The following is a 23,873-nucleotide window of genomic DNA, read 5'->3' on the forward strand; positions in this document are numbered from 1 at the left end:
CTATGAAATACTCTTCGATTGAAAAACCATTATCTTTTATTTCTTTTTAACGAAATTGGCTTGGGTTTTTTTAATTTCTCGGCAAGCAAATGTAAATCGAAATTGGGATCCTTTTCTCAACCACGCCGCCAAAAGAATTAATTTAAAATTTGGTACCTTTTTCAAACCTCTCTGTCAACAAATTTAAATCGAAATTTGGTACCCTTTTTCAAACCTCGCTGTCAACAAATTTAAATCGAAATTTGGTACCCTTTTTCAAACCTCGCTGTCAACAAATTTAAATCGAAATTTGGTACCCTTTTTCAAACCTCGCTGTCAACAAATTTAAATCGAAATTTGGTACCCTTTTTCAAACCTCTCTGTCAACAAATTTAAATCGAAATTTGGTACCCTTTTTCAAACCTCGCTATCAACAAATTTAAATCGAAATTTGGTACCTTTTTTAATTCGCTAATTAATTGACAGGTGCCAAGTGGTGCCCAGTGACGGGTCACGTCACGCCAAAGACAAACGTAATTGTGTTCATTTTCCTTGGCTGCAATCATGTAAAATGGAGTTCCTAGAAGCGAATATAGAGACCATTAGAGATCTTGTTAAAGAAAACAAAACGCACAAACAGATAAGTAAGATTCTTTTGGAAGCTTTTCCTGAGGTTAAAAGAGGCTTTTCGGAAAGGAACATTAGATTGTTCTGTGCAAACCATGGAATAAAAAGATTATCTGAAGCCCAGGTTGATTACATTGTTGCTGAATGCGTTAGAGAGGTGAGTGGTAGCGAGAAAATTTCCTTAAATTATTTAAATTCGTGGTGAAATATTTATATTATTGACCTCAACTTAATCATCTTCTATATCTCGACCAAAGGTTGGACCATCCTTTGGGCGCAAAATGATGACTGGATATGTACGAAGTAAAGAACTGAAGTTAACCAACAACCAGGTCATGAAGTCTTTGAGACGGGTCAATCCAGTGAATCATGCTCGCCGAAGGGATGACACAGTTCGTCGCCGAAATCCTGTGCCCTACTACGCCCCATACTATGGCAACAAATTACACTGTGACCAAAATGAAAAGCTTGCAATGTACGGTTGTACTTTGTTCGCCTTAAGTGATGGTTGCAGTTCCAAGGTTGTCAAACTTTTCTCGATGCCGAAAAAGAACGCAGTTGTTATCTACTCTCACTTCAGGTTATGCACCTATCAATGTTAAGCCCGAGGGGGGGGGGGGTCGGGCAAGGGGTGGGGATTTTGACATTTTCTATAAAAAAAAGTCAAATTCCCCACCCCCGGGACAAAATAATTGGTCAAAATCCCCACCCGGGAGCAATGAAAGGTGGTCAGATGTCCTTCAAACCTTGTTGCAGGGGATCATATACGACCAAAATCCCTACCCTGGGGCCATCAGGTACGATCAAAATCCCTACCCTGGGGACCGACCTCACGATCAAAATCCCGTGGTTAGCCCGACCCCCCCCCCCCCCCTCCCGGGCTTAACATTGATAGGTGCATTAGCAATAAACTGTACTTCGTATTGATTAACTGATGTACAGTTGTGGTTCAAATTTACCATTGGTACAATTTGGTACTTTCCTTTTGTGTTAAACAAAATTTGACTTTTATTCATCAGTAAGCTTATGTATACACGTCCCAGGCTCAGTCTATTTTTTCAGGAGACAATCTCGAGCGAGCGAAATTTTAATAGCGGAAAGAAACGATCGCAAAGAGTTCTAGTAGGTTGAGGGAGCATTTATAAAAACATACCCTTTTTCCATGTCGTAAAGCATAATTGACTTCAAATTCGTGTTCTTTTGGTTGTAGGGATCTGCTCATTCATGAAGGTATATGGGACATGGTAAGGGTGGATCATGGGACGGAGCACAGCCTCATGCTGTTTGTCCAGGAATATCTCAAGGACCAGAGAGGAAATTTGTCATGCGAGCCTTACGTCCAGACACGTTCTAGGGAGGTTAGTTACGGGTTTAAAAATACCAAGAATAGCTACTGTGGATACTGCTGCGGTTCAGTTCACCACGCCTCACAATTCCGCTCAGCGGACGCTCTCTATTTAGTTCCCAGTCTTCCCCTTCATTAAACGCCTGGAAGAACAACTATCCACCCTTTTTGAGCCGTTTTGAGCGAGTTTCTGCGAGAGTTTTGACAGTTTTGGTAATATTTTCGATTGTTATGAAGAGAACAAGTTTTCCTTTAATGGCCCAACATATCTGAAGGTAGGAGATGCTCCTTTTTGGACGAAATTTGCGATTGTCTGAATGAAAAGATCGATGAACCAGACGATGTTTTCAATTCTGATGTCGAAGGTTTACAAGCTAGGTGACAGCAAGGATGGAAATAATGAAGTTATCCCACCAAGGATGATAATTTCGTTGAAGAACAAGAGGAACTAAACCTTCATGGCAATAACATTGAAGATTATGAATGCAATGAGGATTATTTTGATCGAGGAAGGCTACGAAACATTTGTTTTTGTAGCTAGTAAGCTAGGGAGAAAAGGACATGATAGAATGCAACAGCAAAACATTTTCGTACGAAAAATTACTTTCAGTTATTTGCCGTGACACTCAACTCCTACGTTTTTAGTGGCATAATGTAGCTTTGAAGAGTCAAAGGTAGCAAATTTGATATCAAAATAATATGCAATAAATTGGCTATCAATCTAGACATGTGCAGTAATTTTCATGACCAAATCAAGAGTGCAGGACACTGAAAAACATTGAAGTTAACAGGTGTTAGACACTTATTAATAAATATGTTGATTGACAGATGGCTCTATGTCTTGTCTGTCACATATTCAAATTTGGCTTTTATATGTCAGATGAAACTGAAGATGAGCAAACTTTACAAGACTGGTCCAAAATTGAAGAATTTCACTAAATTAATTTGGGCTCTGAAGACAGAGTTTCAGAGTTTCGTCAGGCCATTTAGTTCCCCTTTACATACAAAATAGCTTTCCCCCATGAAAAGAGATAGTTGGCACAAGATTAAAAATTGATTATCTGTTTACAGAACCTTCCTGCTGAGAGGAAATGGCCCGAAATAAACCAACGCGTGACATATCCCATTAAAGAAACACTGGTACGAATGGAGAACAACCTAATGATTGCCATGCACGATCCTGTAGTAAAATTCTGTGTCTCCTTCATAACACTGAATGTAGCAGAAGTTGGACTTAGAAGGTTTACGGAATCATGGAATTTACATCCCCTAGAAGGTAACTGTGGTATATATTTTTAAAGCAGCAAATTATTGACAAGGTGAAAAAAATTAAAAATTAAGAAAGACATTTTAAACAGAGCACTACAATATTCAATGTGCTTGATCAGCAACGATGTTTGGAATCTTTTTATAATGCATGCACACTGGAAAATTTCTTTAACACCGTATCCCCCTCCCTTCCACTCTACCATCTTCCGTTGGCATATACCTATTAAGGGACTGGTCAATAAGTAGAGGATGGGGGGTGGGCATGCAGAAGCAAAAATGGGGGTGGGTCATCAGTTTTTGAGCCCTCGAAAAGGGGTGGGTTATGTAATTTTGATCTACAGGTAGGAGGTGGGTCATCTTATTTATTCACTAACTTTAAACTGTTATAGTTTCAAGAAAAGTTGAATTCATCAGAATATAAAATTGATTAGTTTCTCCATGTGAGCAGTTTTAAATAAATTTCTAGCAATTTCAGAAGGCCCAAATATGAAATTTCCCGGGGAAGCATGGCCCCTGACCCCCCTAAATGGCTTGTGATCATAACATTAGTTTTGCCTGTATCACTTCACCATGCATAGATTCATGCTGGGCCTTAGGCCTTTTAATACTAGTAAACTCTTTTCTCAAACACTTTGCAAATGTGAATGATGGACAGTGGTTGTAGTTTCTGTTATCAATTTCTGTATAAGAATATGGAATCTTCAATAGTTGTTTATGAATTAATATTACATACTGTTTCAGTTTTCGCATATGTTTGTCTAAATTTTCCAATGGATTTAACACACAAATATGTGGAAAACTTACGAAAGACTAGTATAAGACATGATAAAGTTATCCCTCTTTTTTGTGCTAAGAAATGAGAAAAGACGTTCATGGAACAGCAGTGCCCATCAGGGAAAAATTAGGGTGGTGTATGTAGGGAATTTCACTTTACAAGCTGATGTCAAATCAAAAACCTCCAACCCCTAACAGATGATAAAGAAATGATTGTTCCCTTGAATTTTTTAGCAAAGGGGGTGGGACATGTAATTTTCAACCCCCTATCAGGGGAGGGTCAGTCAGTTTTAAGCCAGAAGGAAGGGGTCACGAATGTTCGAGCCACAACTTTTCCAATTGCTCCGGCCCCCCACCCCTGGTACTTATTGACCAGTCCCTCAATGCCACTTCTTTAAAATTGGAAATGTACTGGTACTAATGTTTGAGGGAAGTCCATATACCTTATATTATTTCAACTTTTCTTTGTGTATAGGTAGAAATGGGCGTATGCCAAACTTAGTGGCGGCCAACACCAACAGAGTTAGGCGAATTAATAATCCTACGATTATTCCTAGCGTCGATCAAGCCATTTGTATGTACGAAAATGCAGGAGGCTCCATCACGTGAGAGAGTTCATTTGGTACTGACCCTCTGCGAGACAACGCTGCTCTCACCACCAGGAGGGAAGAGCTCTTTGTGCAAAACAACAGCTCGTTTGATGATATTTTTAGTAGCCTAGTGAATGGAAATTCATCCCATTTAGAAAGGGCAATTTTGTCGTTTGTTGAAATTACACGTCACCTTTCCATCACCATATAATACATAGACAATTAAGAAATATTCTGATACTAACAGTGGCCTGGACTGTTTTTCAGTTACCTAGAGCAAAAGGTGACATTGCATTTTTACTATTGTCACAATATCGATTCACAACACTTGTGAAAGAAAACAATAAAATATCATTAAAAAAACTAGAACTGCTGAACTGATTTGTTTTGTTACCCTGTCGTATATTTGGCATTTCTCGGGGGGAGATGGGGGGCCCACTATCTGGCTTATACGTAACCTGAGATCATACCCTCTCTTCCTTCTATAAAAAAAGAATGGCTGATCGTAGGTTAGCTTCTACAGGGACACACCGCTGTATGGGCTGTGGCTTTTGGCCTCTCCGCGCTGAACAGGGTATGCAGTTTCAAGTGAGTATGTTTTAGTCAGACAGAGGAGGGCATGAAGTTTCCGGTGTTGTGGTCTGTTCTTGACCTAATGTACTGTCTAGGCTTGGGTGGGAATGCTCGGAGACATTAGCTGATTAAAGCCACTCTAGAAATCTAAGGGAAAACAAAGTATTCAGACTAGTCTTTAACCTGTCCTAAAAAGGGTATAGATGCCAGACTGTAGCCGAGTAAATGTTTAACTGTATTTATTTTGCAGCTCACCAGTCAACATAAGATCATTCATATTATTATAATTTAGAGCAATTATTTATCCAGGGGGTGGGGGAAGAAAGTCGGCACTTTTTTTGACGACATAGCGTAACCTCCAGCGTCATTCCTATAACCAGTCATGGGTCAAGTACCCCTCCCTCCTGGAGGCACATCTATCAATGCTAAACACCCGTTTGGGGCTGTAGGCCGGGTAGCCTGCGTAGCAAGCGTTCCCGTGCGAGCGAATTTTCTGTGTGTATATTCTGGCGAAAAGCGTTGTTGATCTTCCCCACCTTCGAGAATAGCGGTTCCGTCGCTTTGAACGTCATTATTTTATATCATCACAAATAGCGTGACCTAGCCAGCTAATGGGCTCCTGATTTGTCCTTTAAAATCAGTCGTCATTTAATAGATTTTTTTTCTTTCTGGTCTTTTTGTTTCTTCTTGACTGTTATAATTAATGGTTCCGGTAGCCTTTTTCTCTCCCCTCTATGAAAAACGGAGAAAGAGGTAAAATATTTGCGGACGTTTTTTGGAAAGGATGAAGAAAAAAATAAGCTTAGCCAATTGGAAACAAGTGAATATAGTTTTATAGAAAAAAAAAAAGGCAGATTAAGAGTTAAGACAAGCATTGTATCATGGTGTGAGTTATTTATTTCAATATAACACGAGACAGCAAACTTGTATGAAATCAACAACTTCATTTCACTGAAAGTGCAGACCGGATTTCGCTTTTTACGTTCTCAACAACCCTACGTAACTTCATAAGTAAGTCACTGTTCCGATATGCATTATTATAACACGATTATCCCGTACAAATCTACTAAATCTGCTTAGAAGCATCAGTAACATTATCAGTGATGGACACTTGAATTTTGATTTAAAATTAAATAGCTAACTATTGATTAGTTAGTATTTTTCGTATAAACAGGTAACGTCATTTTGAAAAAGAACTGCTAGTGAGTTTCCTAAAAACGTTGTCAAGACTTACACAAACAGAACATAAACTGGATAGAATCAGACTCAAGCATCCAATATATTGCATTGAGTTCAGTGAAACATTTGATACAGTGAAAAACATGTGCATGAGCTTCTATGAACTGAAGAAACTGATTTTAAAGCATACGAGGCAGTTGTGAATCATCATCCTCGTCTTGATCGCCTGCACCATAAGGAATTGTGTCACGGTCATCTGAACCCTCATCGTCAATTGGTACTTCTTGACCTAGAATACAGGCCAGGTCCCGAACCATTGGAATGATGGAATACTGTCGGCTTGTCCGACACAAAGGGCACTTCGCCAGGGTCGGCGTTATGGCGATCCACTGCTCAATACAAGGGATGCAGCCTATACAGGCGAGGCACTTGGAGCAAGCCGCCGCCGGAAGGTGGGCTGTTGAAAAGCAAATAGAGCAGCGGAAAATTCCTTCCAGGGTTTCCTTTGCTGATGGTGCTTCAGGAATCTGGGGGATAGACCCTGAAGACTCTGCTTCGGCGATCGGTTCCGCTATCATCTTCCTAAGTTCATCAAGGATGTCACCTGCTTTCCCTTTGTTTCTTTTGGAGTTGGGTTGTTTTAAGTTTCCCGCCTGACGTTTCTGGGCGACAATGATCTTTCTGTTGGTCCTCCAGAACTGTGATCCTAAAGTTAATTATATCAGATAAAATATTGTCAGTAAAGCACACAAACATACCACAAAATAAAATGTATTTTGGATAATAAATAAGCTCAGTGAGTATCTCGAACGTATCGCAAGACAAAAAATATGTACACAATGTACATAAGGCCAGTTTCATCACTCTGTTCCTCTCACAAAAAGGGAAAAAGAAAAACCAGAAAAAAAAACAATAGCTGTTTTCTGACAATGACAAGCGCTGGCCATATACAACAAAATTAAAAAAGAAAATGAGTGCGTGGATTTGTTATTTTGGACGAATTATCATTCTCGCGATTGAAAAAGCAAAGAAATATCGTGTCCACAAATCGTAGCGTCCTCTAATTTAGTGTGACTTCCTCAAAAACGGCTGTGAAGGGGACTACCAAGTCTAAAAATACCTTACTAATAGTTCACCCGGAGAGTTTCTCTTACTACTGAAGTACTAACAATGTGGCCACAACAACAAAACGGAATCGCGGGGGTTGATCAACCGGCCCTAATTAAACGTCCAGGAATGTAATAAATGGTCCGACATGTGTTTTAGTTTTTTTAGGAATTAAGATTTAAACTTACCTTTGGTCATGTCGTTTGATACGATGGGAAGATACTTTGAGTCCAGAAGAATGACTTCATAGCCAAGCTGGCCTTTCAATTGCTCCTGGATTTTTTCAACTGTAGCTGATTCTTCCTGTAGTACAAGGTGTATTTGGAACTTCTCCGTGACTGCACCTTTTGTTTCGATATCTACAACAATAAACGCTTTTTTCCAGGTGAATGTTTTCGCGGCAGTCGAAGTGCTGGAGGTGGTAAACCGAGGTCTTTTAATGCTGGACGGTGGTGGGTTCAGCCTGGAACGTTCGTTCTGCATACCAATTGGAGAGTACGGCATACCAATTGGAGAGTGGCTCGGTGAGGACGGAATAACGGCTAGAAGATTTCCTGCAGGATTTCCATTCACGATGTACTTCTTCTGCACATCTGATGCATCGATGTGAAATTTTCCATCATCGTCCGGGAGGACAATTTCGCCATCCAGGGAATTTATGTAAATTCCCTGGCTTTCGAGGCGAAATACCATTGACAAATTTGTCATGTTTAACGCACTTTCCCTAATTTTTAACTCTCGTTCGCCACATGAAAGCGATATTAACGCCATACTGAATAGGTTAGTAAGCGAAACCTGGCGAGACCCAAGTGAGCTAACTCGTGGGTAAATGACCCGGGAAATGAGAAGCCGGCGACCAAAGTATATATAGCTGTGCTGACGCAATCTTTCACGTCAATTTAGATTGGCGGGAGATAACTGCACCAAAATTCCTCTTTCCGTCTTAACGTCGACTTTGAAAGAAATCTCCTCTGTCAAAGTGCTTACGATTTTTGCTTTCTTTAACAAAATCTTTAACAATAGTCTCTATTGTATTAGCTTCTGGGAAGTTCATTTCACAAGAAAAATCAACTGACAGGCGTGTCTCTGGCTTGATGTGCGCGTCACGCCCACTTGTCACTTGTCATTTGTCAATTAATTAGCGAATTAAAAAAAGGTACCAAATTTCGATTTAAATTTGTTGACAGAGAGGTTTGAAAAAGGGTACCAAATTTCCATTTAAATTTGTTGACAGAGAGGTTTGAAAAAGGGTACCAAATTTCCATTTAAATTTGTTGACAGAGAGGTTTGAAAAAGGGTACCAAATTTCGATTTAAATTTGTTGACAGAGAGGTTTGAAAAAGGGTACCAAATATCGATTTAAATTTGTTGACAGCGAGGTTTGAAAAAGGTACCAAATTTCGATTTAAATTTGTTGACAGAGAGGTTTGAAAAAGGGTACCAAATTTCGATTTAAATTTGTTGACAGAGAGGTTTGAAAAAGGGTACCAAATATCGATTTAAATTTGTTGACAGCGAGGTTTGAAAAAGGTACCAAATTTCGATTTAAATTTGTTGACAGAGAGGTTTGAAAAAGGGTACCAAATTTCGATTTAAATTTGTTGACAGAGAGGTTTGAAAAAGGTACCAAATTTTAAATTAATTCTTTTGGCGGCGTGGTTGAGAAAAGGATCCCAATTTCGATTTACATTTGCTTGCCGAGAAATTAAAAAAACCCATGCCAATTTCGTTAAAAAGAAATAAAAGATAATGGTTTTTCAATCGAAGAGTATTTCTTAGTAAATGCATAAAAAGGTATGATTATTTGATAAACTTTTAACATCATAAAAGGTAAAGTTTGAAAATAAGAGACCAAAAACCAATTTGCAGGAGAAAACCAGAATTGCCGAAAACTTTCACTGATTGCCGTCGCCGTTGTCAAGGATGTGAATGAGGTTTTGCTAAAAGAATAGCAGAGTTGATTACGCCATAGAGCAGTTTTCAGTTGAGTGTCACTAAAACCAAAACAAAAGTAAATACTCTGATCAACCACAAAGGACACTAACAATTCAAGTTAACCATTCAAAACTCGAAGTAATTACGTGATGTAGTCACTAAAAGCGCAAAAAAATGCTCCAGGAAACTCACAATTGGTTTCGGTTTTACTTTTGATTGGTCGAAAAAAGTGGCAGGTTTTTTTAAAACCAATCACTAAGCATAGTAATGCAAAGCCAAAACAAACGCAAATAACTTTTGACACTCAAGTAAAAACTGCTCAATCAATAAAACTTAACACCAAATTCAAATTGCAATCAACAACCTATAAAAGAAAGACCGCATTTTTATCATATCACACTAGATGTTACATTTATCATCGTTCACATTTTAGTTTGGGTTGCGTGCTTGCCAAGAAAAGGTTAGTTATTACAAATTTTATGCTAGGAAGAATTTTGTTTCTTTGGGCTAAATTAGAAATTGCAGTTATCATTTTAAAAATGGACGGTGTATTCTTTTTCTGGAGGTTTTGATAATTAATATGGTCCGATTTAAAGAACCTTAGCGGGACGCATCTATCTTAAATTTGCGCGAGTTTCCCGCTTTCTCTCGGAGTTATGAATTGCTCCTAGATTCACAAATATTTAACATGAAACACAGACTATGACTTAAGAAAGTAAAGAGCAAAAATCATGATATTAGAAAATACAGAGACTTTATCTGCTTTTTAAACTTGGCAGTTTTTATATTCTTGTGAAAGCAATTGTGGTAGTCAATGATGTGCAACCAAACACCTATACAAATCGAAGTGTTATCGACAACCACTGCACAAGTAAACCTACCGCTAAACTACATTTTTAGCATACCCAATACCTTTTTAATATCGTCTAAGTCTTTTCTCGAGCTGTACGTTTGCTCGAAAAAGATTAGGTGGGAGATGTTTCAGGCTATAAAATTGTTTCTTTGAACTTAGATAGGAAATTAGTGCAACTAAACTTGTACCGTACATTTGTTTTATACAGGGTTTAACCACCTGAGTAAAGACATCACGTATTGTGAACACTGCACATTTACTTGACGAACATTCAAGGTATGTAAAGAGCTGAAAGAGGTCCTGGGTTCAAATTCTTCTTTCTACAATGCACTTGATGGTTTGTGTTCGGTTAGTTATTTTGTGTGGAGTGTTTGCGCCGGAAAACATTTAATTTAGCTTAAATTACCAGTATAACTCAATAAGTTTACGTTGTTGTGAGTCCTGATAGTTTATATCGAAGAGCAAAAATATTTAACGTCACACCTCGACTTTTATTTGTCCATATTTTGAAGGTAATTTTGAAGTTCTTTTGGCAAGATTTCTGCACAGCCCCCTACATTAATTATGTATAGAATTTTCTGACTGACTCGTTCAATAAACCTTTTTCGCTTGGTCGGGTTGTTTTCCATTACAGACCACGTAATGTTCTCTAGAGAATTTTCCTTTTATCCACATAAAGTTTATTCATTCGTATACACGCGACTATTTAAAGCAAAAATTCTCAAGAGTATCATCACATGGTCTGTAATGGGGCAACAAAACGCCCAAGCGAAAAAGGTCTTTTCATGATTGCTGATTGTGTATAGTGATAAAAATAGTTGCATACACAATTAATGTATGGGGCTGTGCGGAAATCTTACCGTTCTGTTTTTCTTTTGCTTTTTCAGGCCAGTTCAGTGAAGTTTATCACTACAGAAATGGGTAAATTTTGTTCGACAGCGTTCAGTCTGTTCTTCACGTCAGTTGTCTTGGCATCTGCAATTGGAGATCCATGCCAAGTTGTATTGATGAATCGTTGTAGGAAAGGATACCAAGAAGATCTAATCGCTACCTCCGAAAGCGTAGGAGGCCACTGCTCCAGAATGCAGGTATGAAGAGAAAAGAGGGTAATGGTTTAAGAGAACAGGTCAAATTTCTTCCTAAAATTTCTTCCTGAATCCAGCCAAATTTCGCCATGATTTAGGATTTTAGGTATTTAAGCTTGATAAAGAGAAGCATTAGGACAAGTAAAAGAAATGTTTCTTTGTCCGGATTTCTAAAAATTTATAAAAGAAAGAGAGCCGGCGGGCGCTTTTTTTTATTTATTATTTTGTTGCATTCCTTACCTGTGTTGTTCGAATATCCGATGTTTTTCCTCCATTGTCAAATTCTCCAGGGAGAGCTTGCAAATAAATCCTGCAACTGAGGTAATTGACCTATCCAGTACGGACCTAGCGTACCAAGGCTTTAAAATTTTGGCTTGAGTTGGTACATTTAAACGCAGACAAAAGTCATGTCTTATGGCAACCTCGTTCCCAGGGCTTTTCCCTTGGTGATTTGGAACGGGCCAATCTAGTTGAGTCGCCAAAATGCTAATGACACCTTTTGAATAGCGTTGACCGGTGTGTTGACCGCCATTCGACGAGGAAAAAATTATTTGCTCGAAAACATGCAATCTATCATGAAAAGATGCGCTGTCAGCGAGAAGCCTCTGAAATATACGAAAGTCGCCAAACAAAATTTTTTATCAACAGAACAATAGCTTGTCCGTGCGTTGTGCATTATGTAAATTTTTTTTCGCCGTCGTCTGACACACGCACGCAGTCTTCACAGGCGGAATCCTGGAAGGCAAACAAGATCTTTGATTTAAAACCAATATAGCAGTATGCTCAAGAAAGAGACTAACGGAAATCAAAACACCAGACGCTCTTTTGTTAACTCTCTCTTTTGTTAACTGCAGAACGTTTTTGTTACGTTTGTTTCTTCGATAAACACCAGTGCTGTCGATACTGTGTTCAGTGTGTTTTAGAAATAGTTCAACTTTCACGATTTACTTCCGTTCTGGTAAATTTACTTCCGTTTAGACCTGAGAGCATGCGCAATAAAAACCGGAAGACCAAGGTTCTACCAGAAATCGACCTGAAATTGATCTGATCGATTCCAGTTTCCCAGAGTCCGTCCCGTACCGCTGACCGACTAGACGGACTCTGGGCTCGAGATTGGGAACGGGCGGGAGGGAAAAGCCCTGTGAACGAGGTTGGTCTTATCAGCTTCGTACAAAGTGAAAGTAATGCCTGTTGGTTTTTATTCATTCCAACTCTTTCAATAACAAATAGTAAAAAAAAAAAAGAATTGTGGCCCCCAAAAATTAAGCGGGCGGGGAAAAGAAACATTTGTATTTTTTTTTTTACCTGGCCTTATCTGTCCATTTTTTCCCGCCACGGTGAGGTGGAACTACAGTTCTCCCTCATGATAATGCATGATACACACTTTTGTATTTCATATTATCTCTTTAGAAAGGTTAATTTTTTTTTTATTAATTCATTTCTGCAGAAAATTGTGACCTGTTTTACCAGTGAGCCCAAATGTCGCGGTGAACTCATTGAAAAGTTCCGTTACTGGATTGTACAAATGACGATGATGGATAAGATCTTAGGAGTCTGTAAGGACATCGACTACACTGCACTTAAGAGCATTGTGCAAGAATCAGGTTTGTCCCCTTGAACAAGTTTCGTAAAGTATACAGCTAATTCGAGAAAGAAGTGCACGAAACAAGACCGCAAGGTGGTCTGGATATTCATTTGAATTTTGCAATGTATAACCTTGTATTTTCGCACGTGAAGATTTTGTTTTTTCTTTAAAGTTGAATTCCAGTCCGTACTGCGCAATCTCGGCTGCAATGTTTATCGGAGCCCAACACGAAGGAATGTTTATAAGCAAAACTAAAAATTCCGCGACAAACTTACCTTTTTCTTCATTATTAACGACAGATATCCTTGCAGAACAAAAAATAACGAGTAGAGGAACCTTGACGCTATTTCAAACCGACGTTTCAGCTCATCGGAAATTCTTGAAGTAAACGAACTGTAATGGCGGACTAAAAAACTTCATGTAATACAGTGTATGCTGTCACCGAAGTGTAACGTTTCAACGAATTCAAAACAAAAACGAAAACAAACCCCGAGTCTGCGCAGTACGGACTGGAAATCAGCTTTAAGGAGTCCTTTTTGTCTCGTGTTACGTCGCGGTCACGTCGTGAACGACGTGACCGTGACGTAACACGAGATTATCCGAGGGGACTTGGTAGCTCAGGATAGTGCTTTGTGTAAGACCTCTCGTAAGGTAACGAAGTGATAAAGTAGCAAGGAAACAAGGTAAGAAATAGACATATTTACATAGATACATTTTGCTGATAAGATGCATCGGGATGCTGTTCTTCGTATTGCGCGTTTTCTCTTGTCGAGTTTTAAACGTGCTTATTTACACGTGTGAGACATGGTGTAAATGTTTGGATTACTAAGGTATGTGAATAATGTAATATATTACATGAAGTATCATCTTTAGTAATACCGCCAAATCTGATAAGGAGATTTTATCTCACATATGTTGCTTAAATAGATAGTTTTTTACATGGAAAATGAATTTATCTTTACGGTAGGTTTGTGTTTTGATATTATATTTGCGGTGGGTATTGTTAAAGTATGCGGCTGGCTGAAAAGCTGTTGTTAAATTTCTGTTTGCGTTACAAGAAAGCCATTTTGGTGCGTGTTAGGGTCGAGGGTTGTTGAGGTCAGAGCAGTTTTCAGATATGTCAAATGATGTGTCAAAAAGAGAATATTAAGTGAAGTTACCACGCAAACAAAAATATTGATGTGGTATCTCATCTTCGGCTTTGTTCGTTTCTTTAAACTTTATTCAGTAAAGAATAGGAAGGGCGTATTATGAATAGTGTAGAAACAGAATAAAAAGGATAAAGGGAAGTGCGATTATCGTTATCTGAGAAACAGGAAATTAATTTGCTTTGCTTTGTTAATTGTATACGCTTTCCAGAACGTGATATGATATTTTGAAGACACTAAGGTCACAAAGTCAAATTCATAATTCCTTTTTGTTTGTTTTTCTTAGGGCCGGGTCGCACTAAAAAAAATTTTGGAAGAATTTGTTTACTTTGCGGTGAAAATCTATCAACACGCGAGATTTTTAAGTGCGACCTCCACTTAAAAAAAAAGGCGAACCGATTTTCCAAAATTTTGTCTTTAATAACAAAGGAAGCCGTCTCCAGTGATAACAGAACCTGTCAGGGAAATGACATTGAAGGTCATGATCGCACGCAATCACAAAGCGCGGGAACTTCGCTAGAACACTCGATCATGGATGGAGGTGGCTTTTTTCTCAGTTCAACACCATTTTATCCGGTTACTTTTTTGATCAGCAGCAGCAGCAGCAGCAACAGCAGTTTGGCCCTTTTATGAATGAACTGCATTCGCAGTTAAACGTGGGTGAAGGCAGTCAAAGCAGGCCAGGGAGCGCATCGAGCGATATAACGAGCTCCCCGACGAGTCCCGTTGCTAGGGGTATCAAATGGTCTTTGCGAGCATTTGCGAGCATGCGAGCACAGCGTTTTTCTTTGCGAGCACGAGCATTGACAAAAATTAGCCTTGCGAGCAACGAGCACTTTTCAAAAACCTACCTCCACTAAAAACCGAGCATGCGAGCACTTGTAAAAATGTGCGAGCACGAGCAAACGAGCACCCACTAAAATTTTGCGAGCATTGCGAGCACTTCGACATTTTGAGGGACCATTCTTGACTCCTGTTGCTGTTGCAAGTACATCTACAGCATCTTCTCCCGAATCCGGACCGGCAAAGAGAACTTACGAAAAATGGGTCCGACGATGATCAGAAAATGCTAATTCGTCTTTGGGCTGATAATTTCGATCGCCTGAAGAGCAGAGAAGCACGAAAGGTCTGGGATGAAATGAGGCGAGCACTGAACTCGAAATTTGGCACGAAGAGCACCAGGGATAAAGTCTTTTAAGCGTCAAGCAATCAAATTCATTTCCGGTTGTCACTTGCGAAGCCGGACCAAGATATATTAAGTGATAATACACAATACATCTTGCAACAGTATCAACAAAATTCAAGTAATCAACGTTTTCACGGAACATATATCTTGTTCTTCCACGGCGTAAATTTCGAGAGTTTAAAGCGTATTTTACAAATAGACTTGAGCAAAAACAAACTAAACTAGCAAAACATGTGGCAAAGAAGTGTGAAACAAACAGGAAACCACGCAGCGCAGACTATAAATGCAATGACCTCTAGACATTTCCTTGGCCACAATCTTACGGCTCTATTTAATACATAATGCCTCCAGATAAAACAGATCCCCATTAGAAACAAGTGAGAAGCAAATTACGTCGAAAAACCTTCTCAGGAAACTAATTTGCTTTGCTTTTCACCACTTCGGCTTTAGATTTCAAGTGTAGTGTCAGGTGACGTTCTTGCTAAACAAAGACTGAATGTTCGGGCAACATCTGTCGAAGATACTGTGTAGTGGGTAGTCGGGGGGTAGTGTACAATCGGGTCGAGGGTTGTTGGCGCCAGAGCACTTTTCAGATATGTCAAATGATGTGTCAAAAGGAGAATATTAAGTGAAGTTATCACGCAAACAGAAAAATTGAAGTGGTATCTCATTTTGCGTTTTGGTAGGTTGTTTAAACTTCATTCAGGCCATAATAGGAAAGCAGTATATTGAATACGCGGTAGATACAGAATAAAACCATTAAGGGAAGTGCGGATATCGTTATCTGCGAAACGGGAAACAAATTTGCTTTGTTCAGTGTACTTATGTCTTACTAATTAGGTAGCTGTATCAACAAGTTGCGCTGGAAGTTCTAAAAAGCGTATTGAGAATTAATAATTTAATCAAGGTTATTATATGTGACTGAGGGCTTTTCATGCACAGTTCTAGTTTATTTTCACTGAGAATAATTTTAGTTGCAAGGTGAGTGAACGGTAGGGTAACATGTTTGTGCAGAGGTGTATATAGAACACTTCTTTTACATATTGGAAGCTATCATCGGTCTTTAAGCGGCAGAGCAGAAGTAGTTGTTGAATATTGACCTTAATTTTTTCATATGCTCACTAGTGGCGCACGACGGAGTTGTGATTTTTGAACAAGTTATGTAAAATAGAATATTTATTTAAAGGACGATTTCTAGAACGTTATATGACATTTTGAAGACACAAAGTCATCAGAATGGGGCTTTGTCAGGAGCCATTACTAGTAATGCGCTCCTGGCTCTGTATATTTCAGAAGTAGGTTAAAAGCTTCAGTAGATTACAAATTGCAAGATTTCATGATTCCTATGAACTTGGTAATAATTTTTGTGAGTTGTAGCTAGTGGACAGATCACATTAGTATTTGCTGTTTATTGTATCAAGACTAGTACAAGTAGGTAAGCATCACAGATATATTTAGAGCGGTTTGTATGTTAATGAACGATTTCACTTGTCATTTAGTTTGGAGAAGTAAGAAGTAATTTGATAGAGGTTTAGGGATTTATAGATAGGTACGCGATGTTGTGTATTGGTGTTCAGTAGTTGTTTTTTAATGCAATTATTTTTTTTGTTTTTTGTTTTCTAGGTTTTGTTTCGTATAACTGATTGTTTCCGTTGAAGAAACTTTGCAAGAAAGTTAGGGGAAGGCAGTAGGGAGAGCTAACATCATTTAGTGGGTTTATTTATGGATAAAGTATGAGGTAGGTAGTTTTATATTTCATTAGATATTTGAAAGCAAAAGATAATAGTTAGAAGCTTTGACAGTTGTCAAGCATTTTTTAGCTGCTTTGCATTTCTTGAAAACTGGTTGTAGTTTTTTCCTTATATGGAGTGTTTGGAATGTCATTGTAATTTAGAAAGTGTTATAATATTTCTAACAAGAGGCAAATGTTTGTTTTTTAGTGCTTTCTTCATTTGACGAGAACATAATAAATTTTTATGAATAAGCTAGTTATGTATCAGACTTGTCAGAATTGTCAAAAATGTATTAATCATTGTTTTTGTGAACGAGTATGTGAAAGAGGTAGGCAATTGGTTAGAAAAAAACGTTGTTGTTGTGCGAGATGTTTCGATTATGAAAAGCAGCAGTTTAAAACAGTGTCTTATGAGAGTAAAATTAATAAGTTTTGTTGTGATAAATGTTGTTGTAATGGGCGAAGAGTTGTGAAAAGAATGAGCAGAAAAAGAGATAGAGCTCCATCGAGAATTTGCTTGAAGAAAATTCATAGTTTATTTCATAAAAAGAGTGTAGTTAAACGTAGTATAAAGAAATATATTAAACGCAATGTGCCTGATTCTTCGCGTTTAAAAGCTTTTCTTCGTGCAGATGTACGTATCGATATGTTGAATCGTGCTGAGCATGTTTGCTTTTTGTATTTAAAGTTAAGGTTTAAAAAGGTTATTTTATATTCGTTTTATTCTGGTTTGCTAGATTCTATTCCTGGTAGTCGTCGAAAGTGTAAAAATTATAGAAGGTTTATATTTTCTCCATTCTGGAATAATTTTTGGAAATTTAGTTATGATAAAAAATTTTCTATATTTTATAAAATGTTATTTATGTGTGGTGATATTGAAAAGAATCCTGGTCCTGTGTTTAATTTCGGTGAAAATATGAGGGTCAATGACAGGGAATGTTATGATTGTACTTCATTTTCATTACTTAGAAATAGATTACGTGCAGTTGGTCTTCTTCCTTTTGATTGTGGTGGATGGAGACTGTTTTTTTCGAAGTGTTAGTCATCAGATATTTGGTTCGGTAGCAAATCATTTGATAGTGCGTTTGGCAGGTGTTGAATATCTTAGAAATCATTGCGAAGAATTTGTTGAGTTTTTCGAAGGACAGTCTTGGTTAGACTATTTGAGTAGTATGTGTAGAGAGGGAACTTGGTGTGATGCTCTTATGGTACAAGCTGTTGCAAATGCTTATAATTTGAGAATTAATATTGTGGAATCCGGAGATGGTTTTTCTGAGCTTACTGTTGTAGAATGTCAACACTCAGGTTTTGAGACGCGTAGGTCTATTGTTCTTGGTCATGTTGATGAATATCATTATGTGTCTACTATTCCTTTAGATTTCTGTGGTAGTAATGGAAGAGATAACGAATGTCAAAGAGTCACTTTTGTGGATGAGGAAAATGCTGATATAATGGTTAGGAACGGAAATGGCAGAATTTTACAGTATGTGCAAACAACAGCCGAGAATAATAGCAGTAGTAATGATGAACTGTCTTATATTGAGAAAACTAAGCTGAATAAAAGAATTTATATGCGAGAGTATAGAAAAAGAAAACTTATTGTTTTAGGCTTAAGCAATTAATGTAAAATAAATAGTAGAAATTCTACTGAAGGTGAAACGAAGAATGATATTGACTTTAAAGAAAACCGGAAAAAAAAAAAGAAACAGTACAGATTTTGAAAAGTTGATCGATGGTTTTCATTCAAGTATACAACGTGGTCTAGAATATATTTGTACTTGTTGTGATCAGTTGTGGTATAGATCATCTGTTAAAAAATGTAATCGCAGTTTATATAGCAAATGTTGTTCCAATAGAGTTAATTCTTGTATTACCGGGGTAACTAGTGTGGACAATACTGAATGGATTTGTTTAACATGTGACTCAGGTTTGTTGCATGGAAGATTACCTTTTGAGTAGAATGTGAAGAAAGGGCACATGGTGCGATGCTGGTATAGCACAAGCTGTTGCAAATGCTTGAGAATGAAATTTGAGAATTAATATTGTAGAATCCGGAGATGGTTTTTCTGAGCTTATATGATTGTTAGCAACGGGTGCTACTTTACTGATCTGTAACACGAGACAGCCCAACGGGCACTTTGATTCTGTATCTTAACTTTTCTGTCGCATGTCTTTGAGTTTTAAAAAATTCTTCTACAATTCAGAGAGCTAAAAGTACCTTGTTACCTCATGTCTGAACAGAAAGAAAACATGCAAATTAACAAATTGGCATCATTTTTTATGCGGTTGTCCTGTTATTGATGATAATTTGCGTCATAATATTGTCAAAGTGTTGTAGATCTACTCGCCTAGCGGCTCGTGGATCTTCAACAAACTTTGTGCTTTTTTCCCGAAACCTTTTTCCAATTAGCTGTATATAGTTTGCCACTTATGGTCTTGGTGTTGTTAGTCAGCAGATGTTTTTGGTGTGGGATTTATTTTATTATTCTTTTAAATTGTTTGCCTGTTTTACGTCACAAGTAGTCACAACACTAAGAAATTACGCCTAAATTTTCTTTCCTTTCCTATGGTCAAATATTAAAACAATAAATAAGATAAATACACACCGGGAGGTCTCTTACTTTTTACTATACTTGAATGAAAACTGGAATGTTTTCCTTACGAGGCATTCCTAGGTAAAAATAATATCACACATATGCTAACGAGAATGGAAGTTGCTGGTTTATTTTTACAGCTAGTGCTTTAATTACATTTCCTTTACTTTCTTTTCCCTATGAACAGATGTTGGGAAAACTCATCGTTTCCTGGAAGATTTTGGTAAGATACTCGGTTTATTATTAAATTTTGGCAAATTTCTTTAGATATGAAAATGAATGAATTTGTGTATTGTGATCTTACAGTATAATTCAAAAGGCTTGCTTGTGTGAGATCAACAGTGGTATATATAAACTCATAGAGTACTGATGACAGCTTTCAAATTCCCGATCAAAGCTTTCCGTTTTTACATGTTCCAGTGTCTCTGAGATTAAGTTAAATTATAACATAAGCGCATACCTTATTGACTTATATAGGCACCGCCCCCGAATAAGCGCCGCAGTCCCGATGCGGCGCTTATTCGATGAATTCCGTTAAAGTAAAAATAGCACTACAAAGCAGCTCTAAAACAAACTTGGACATTTCTTTTTCATCAAAAGCGATGTTTTACTGTTCAAAGTGATTGTTTTACCGCTCGTCCATTAGCTCTTCTATCCAACATTCTTACAATACGCAGTTCGGTAAATGTTGTGAAGGCCGCGAACTTTGCCAGGACAGCTAGTGCAACTTCTCTCTTCAGCAAGAGACGAATATTGACAATCAAATCACGCTATTTTCAATTACTGTAAAAGAATTTTTAGATTTTTTTGTAGCGTCCAAATTTTCAATAAGCGCCTCCCTCAAATAAGCGCTGCGCTTGATGCGCTTATCGGGTAAACACGTTAAGCCAGCTCGATAAACCACGAGGTCCATATGTACGCGCAGTCTACATCACGAATTTAACGCACGGCCGGCTGAGCAACTTGCTTTTCTATGCATTCCTTCGTGCTTTGTCTGTTCCCAAAATGTTCCTCGTGTTTGAAGAACTCGGGCACATTTTTATTATTCCTTTGTTCGACATTCTTTTAAATTCTTTTCTTGCTTTTTTGGTTCTATCTATGCGAGAAAGCCCCAACTAGTAACAAGGACACTGTTACGGGGATTTTAATTCTTTTGGGTAAAAAGTACTAAATTGGCGATATAGTCTTCTCGTACATGGAATGCACCTAGTACATCAAGATGAAGATATACAATAAATTGTTGTTGAAGGAAGGAGGGAGCCATATTAATTTTTAGGTGTTTTCCACTTCTTAAGGACAACTTAAAAATCAGTCTGATTTTGTCAAGTTGAAATCAAGTTCCTGATGGCCTCACATCACTTGTTTATTGCTTCAATAGACTTGCATGGTGATTTTAGCAAAATTAGACCACTATTTGTAGTTTCCATATGTTTTTAGGCTCTTGAGGTTTTGAAGTAAAACTGGTGACAGTGTCCCCTTAAAACAACAAAGAAACAAACAAGCAAAAAAACAAACGAATAAGAAACAATTAATAATAATAATAATAATAATAGTAATAATATAATGTGACCATTTCTTTGACAGAGTTCGACACTGTTGACGCTTGTGCTTTAACAGTGCACAAGAAGTGTCTGCGATACTACCTAACTTTACTGATAAAAGATCATGGACAGTTTTGTAAAGATGCTGAGAAACTCAACAAGTGTTATGATTTGTACAGCAAAAGCATCAATTGCAATGCTAAGATAATCCAAGAGTACGCAAGCATGGTTGAAGGCGTGGCTCACAGAGTTGTCGAAATAGTGGAAAGTCATATGAAATCTTTGTGTAAGGCAGAATTGTAAGCGAATATTAGAGGGAAGTTTCGTTACGAATTCGCAATGTGCATGTAATGGAAGCACTGATTCAATATCCTTCAATAAAAGTTGAGAAAATTGGTTGGAATAAGTGTCGATTTTGATTCTGAGATATTCCTCGTTAGATGAGTTCCGTTCCGTTCCGTTCCCTTAGCTTTGCTTTATTAGCTTAGTGCCCCAAAATATTCTTTGGTTTTTCTACCCAAATCTGAAATGAAAACGCACCCCCTATGGCAAAAACACATGATGCTCCTTAGTTAAAAAAACGTTTCTCGTCCCCGCCCGCTTAATTTTTTTGGGGCCGCTTCTCTTTTTTTAAAATGTGTTATTGGGAAAGTTGGAACAAAAAAAAAACCAACAGGCGTTACTCCTTAATTAAATACAAAGAAAATTTTGTAAGACATGGCTTTTGTCTGCGTTTTAATACAAAATCAGGCAAAAATTTTTAAAGCCTCGCACGCTAGGACCGTACTGGAGAGGTCAGGATTTATTTTGCAAGTTCGCTTCTGGAGAATTTGACGATGGAATATAACACAAAAAATGCGCTCGCCCGCTCTCTTTTTTTTATAGAAATCCGTCGAGAAACATTTTTCTTTTACTTGTCCTTATTGGTTAATTTATATTTTCTCGCAGACACGAGGCAACATGTGGCAGCAACTTGTCGCCGCGACATGTTGCAGCAACTTGTCGCCTAGTGTGTCCCGACATTTTACCGTACCTCAACCCCAACTCTACCCTGAAAAGGTGTTATTTTTACGCTGGCACACAAAGCTACCCTCCTTTTCTAGGTGCAACCCACTAACCTATCACACTTTTAAAACAGGTTAAATTAAAACTTTATTAATTGGTGTCTACGTTTCTGCATATTTAACTTAATCGAGAGCTTTATTTTTAAGTGTGCCAAGGTAGTAACAGTCAGTATATCTATGAATTATGATCTGGTTTAATTTTCCATTTGGCAGGGTTTACAGTAACAATATTCATTAGAAATATAAATAACAGTACTTTATTAAAATCCTGCACGCACGGAACAAATGATATGAATAGACAATTGCACGTTATAGCGGAGCTCCCAGCGGCCCGAAGGGGCGCAGAGCAGAGCCCATACCCATAGAAAATTAACAGACCCATGATTTTGGTTTTTCATGGTCATCATGGCTAGCGGCATAGCTCGCGGGCGCGTGCGACGACGACGACGACGAAGTTGCCCCAACTTGGCGGCCAAACTCCAGAAATCGGTTTAAGGATATGATTAACTCCAGCGTACATCTTTGATATTGGACTTCCATGTCATGGTCAATTGACAGCTGTCTAAACAAGGTATCCGCTGACCAGTATCACATGACCATATCGCGGGCTCACATATAGAACTCATTGAGGTCGAATGTTTTTGAAGTTTACCGCTGACCAAATAATGGTTTAATCAATCAATCAATCAATCAAAACCTTTATTTATACACGATAGGATAAAAAAGCTACATAGCTTGTGGGGTCGTGTGTAAATAAAACATTAAAACTAGTAGATAAAAATATTAAAACTATATCAAGGTTTACATTGGATCGCGGGCTCAAGTGCTATAATTTTTCTATAATAACATCGCTTCTTGGTCATAAGCCTTGTAGAACGGAATTGGTTTTATCAAAAGCATAGCGAGTCAAAAAAGGATGCCTTTGAAATTCCCTAAACCTGCTTTGTGTGAGACTAATTACGAGGAGTATACCAAACAAAATGGACAATGAGATATTCCGCCAAGTTCTTACATTTTTTTGTTTTATAAAAGGAAAACAAACGGAAGGAAATGCCATATATACTGCTTGCATGGTGATATTGGCTTAAATTATTACTATAACAGCTTACTATCACCTTCACTTATTCTAAAAATAAATTGCTAATTAAGATTATTCTTGTTTTTCTCCTTAACCAAGTATGAGTTTCAACCTCCATGTGAGTGACATCTTGAAGTCTGTAAAACATACAAAACACACAAGGTAATTAAATCGATATCTTATTCTGGTTGATATTTAAGTTCATCTTTTTGCTCAAAGTCAGCGCGCGCTTGTGGCATTTAACAAATTGACATCAGTTTTTTATGCGTCTGTCCTGTTATTGATAATAAATTGCGTCATAACATTGTCAAAATGTTGTAGATTCGCGAGCCGCTAGGCGATCGGATCTACAGAAATCTACGGGGAAGAAATCTACAGAAATCTACGGGGAAGATGCGATTGCCGTACGGCCGCAGAATTGGAAAATTAAACGAGACTTACCTGTAAGTTGAAGTTTGATTGAGATTCTATCACATGACCAAGGAGGCAGGAGATCACATGAGATAGCACAGCGCATGCGCGAGTCATTATTCAAAGCATGTGGATGTGTCAGAATAAAAATAATAACCAGATATCTCACCAGCAATGGGTGGGCATGGGTGGGCATGTGATCTCCTGCCTCCTTGGTC

The 23,873-nt window shown here is 37.9% G+C and overlaps 3 protein-coding genes and 1 pseudogene across 4 annotated transcripts in view; 2 read left to right on the forward strand and 2 right to left on the reverse strand.

Annotated features, from left to right (window-relative positions):
• Positions 1 to 406: 406 nt before the first annotated feature.
• LOC144656796 (uncharacterized) lies at positions 407 to 4,953 on the forward strand. The gene is made up of 5 exons (XM_078517039.1): positions 407 to 763; positions 864 to 1,186; positions 1,817 to 1,964; positions 3,023 to 3,227; positions 4,470 to 4,953. Exons 1-5 carry the CDS (start codon positions 551 to 553, stop codon positions 4,601 to 4,603), a joined length of 1,023 nt encoding a protein of 340 aa, XP_078373165.1. The 5' UTR covers positions 407 to 550; the 3' UTR covers positions 4,604 to 4,953.
• Positions 4,954 to 6,022: 1,069 nt separating this feature from the next.
• LOC144656616 (uncharacterized) lies at positions 6,023 to 8,268 on the reverse strand. Its single transcript, XM_078516861.1, has 2 exons — positions 7,632 to 8,268; positions 6,023 to 7,042 (listed from the first exon to the last, which is right to left on the reverse strand). The coding sequence occupies exons 1-2, from the start codon at positions 8,212 to 8,214 to the stop codon at positions 6,516 to 6,518; spliced, it is 1,110 nt and encodes a 369-aa protein (XP_078372987.1). The 5' UTR covers positions 8,215 to 8,268; the 3' UTR covers positions 6,023 to 6,515.
• A 1,549-nt stretch (positions 8,269 to 9,817) lies between these two features.
• Positions 9,818 to 21,502, forward strand: LOC144658344 (uncharacterized). The gene is made up of 5 exons (XM_078518765.1): positions 9,818 to 9,838; positions 11,147 to 11,319; positions 12,764 to 12,920; positions 19,749 to 19,784; positions 21,146 to 21,502. The coding sequence occupies exons 2-5, from the start codon at positions 11,149 to 11,151 to the stop codon at positions 21,403 to 21,405; spliced, it is 624 nt and encodes a 207-aa protein (XP_078374891.1). The 5' UTR covers positions 9,818 to 9,838; positions 11,147 to 11,148; the 3' UTR covers positions 21,406 to 21,502.
• Positions 21,503 to 22,997: 1,495 nt separating this feature from the next.
• Positions 22,998 to 23,873, reverse strand: part of LOC144658158 (uncharacterized) — a 12,607-nt pseudogene continuing 11,731 nt past the window's right edge. Inside the window, exon 5 of the transcript XR_013571650.1 lies at positions 22,998 to 23,381. The product of XR_013571650.1 is annotated as an uncharacterized LOC144658158 (transcript). The remainder of the gene's footprint in view (positions 23,382 to 23,873) is intronic.

This window comes from Oculina patagonica, chromosome 6 (assembly GCF_052425735.1).
Source record: "Oculina patagonica isolate OP01 chromosome 6, crgOcupat, whole genome shotgun sequence".
Lineage (NCBI taxonomy): Eukaryota > Metazoa > Cnidaria > Anthozoa > Scleractinia > Oculinidae > Oculina > Oculina patagonica.

Coding starts and splice junctions, on each gene's coding strand:
- LOC144658344 (XM_078518765.1), top strand. CDS start 11,149: ATGGGTAAATTTTGTTCGACAGCGTTCAGTCTGTTCTTCACGTCAGTT. Junction 11,320..12,763: donor GCCACTGCTCCAGAATGCAG/GTATGAAGAGAA, acceptor TCATTTCTGCAG/AAAATTGTGACCTGTTTTAC. Junction 12,921..19,748: donor GAGCATTGTGCAAGAATCAG/GTTTGTCCCCTT, acceptor CCCTATGAACAG/ATGTTGGGAAAACTCATCGT.
- LOC144656616 (XM_078516861.1), bottom strand. CDS start 8,214: ATGGCGTTAATATCGCTTTCATGTGGCGAACGAGAGTTAAAAATTAGG. Junction 7,043..7,631: donor ATCAAACGACATGACCAAAG/GTAAGTTTAAAT, acceptor AATTAACTTTAG/GATCACAGTTCTGGAGGACC.
- LOC144656796 (XM_078517039.1), top strand. CDS start 551: ATGGAGTTCCTAGAAGCGAATATAGAGACCATTAGAGATCTTGTTAAA. Junction 1,187..1,816: donor GTTATCTACTCTCACTTCAG/GTTATGCACCTA, acceptor TTTTGGTTGTAG/GGATCTGCTCATTCATGAAG. Junction 1,965..3,022: donor TCCAGACACGTTCTAGGGAG/GTTAGTTACGGG, acceptor ATCTGTTTACAG/AACCTTCCTGCTGAGAGGAA.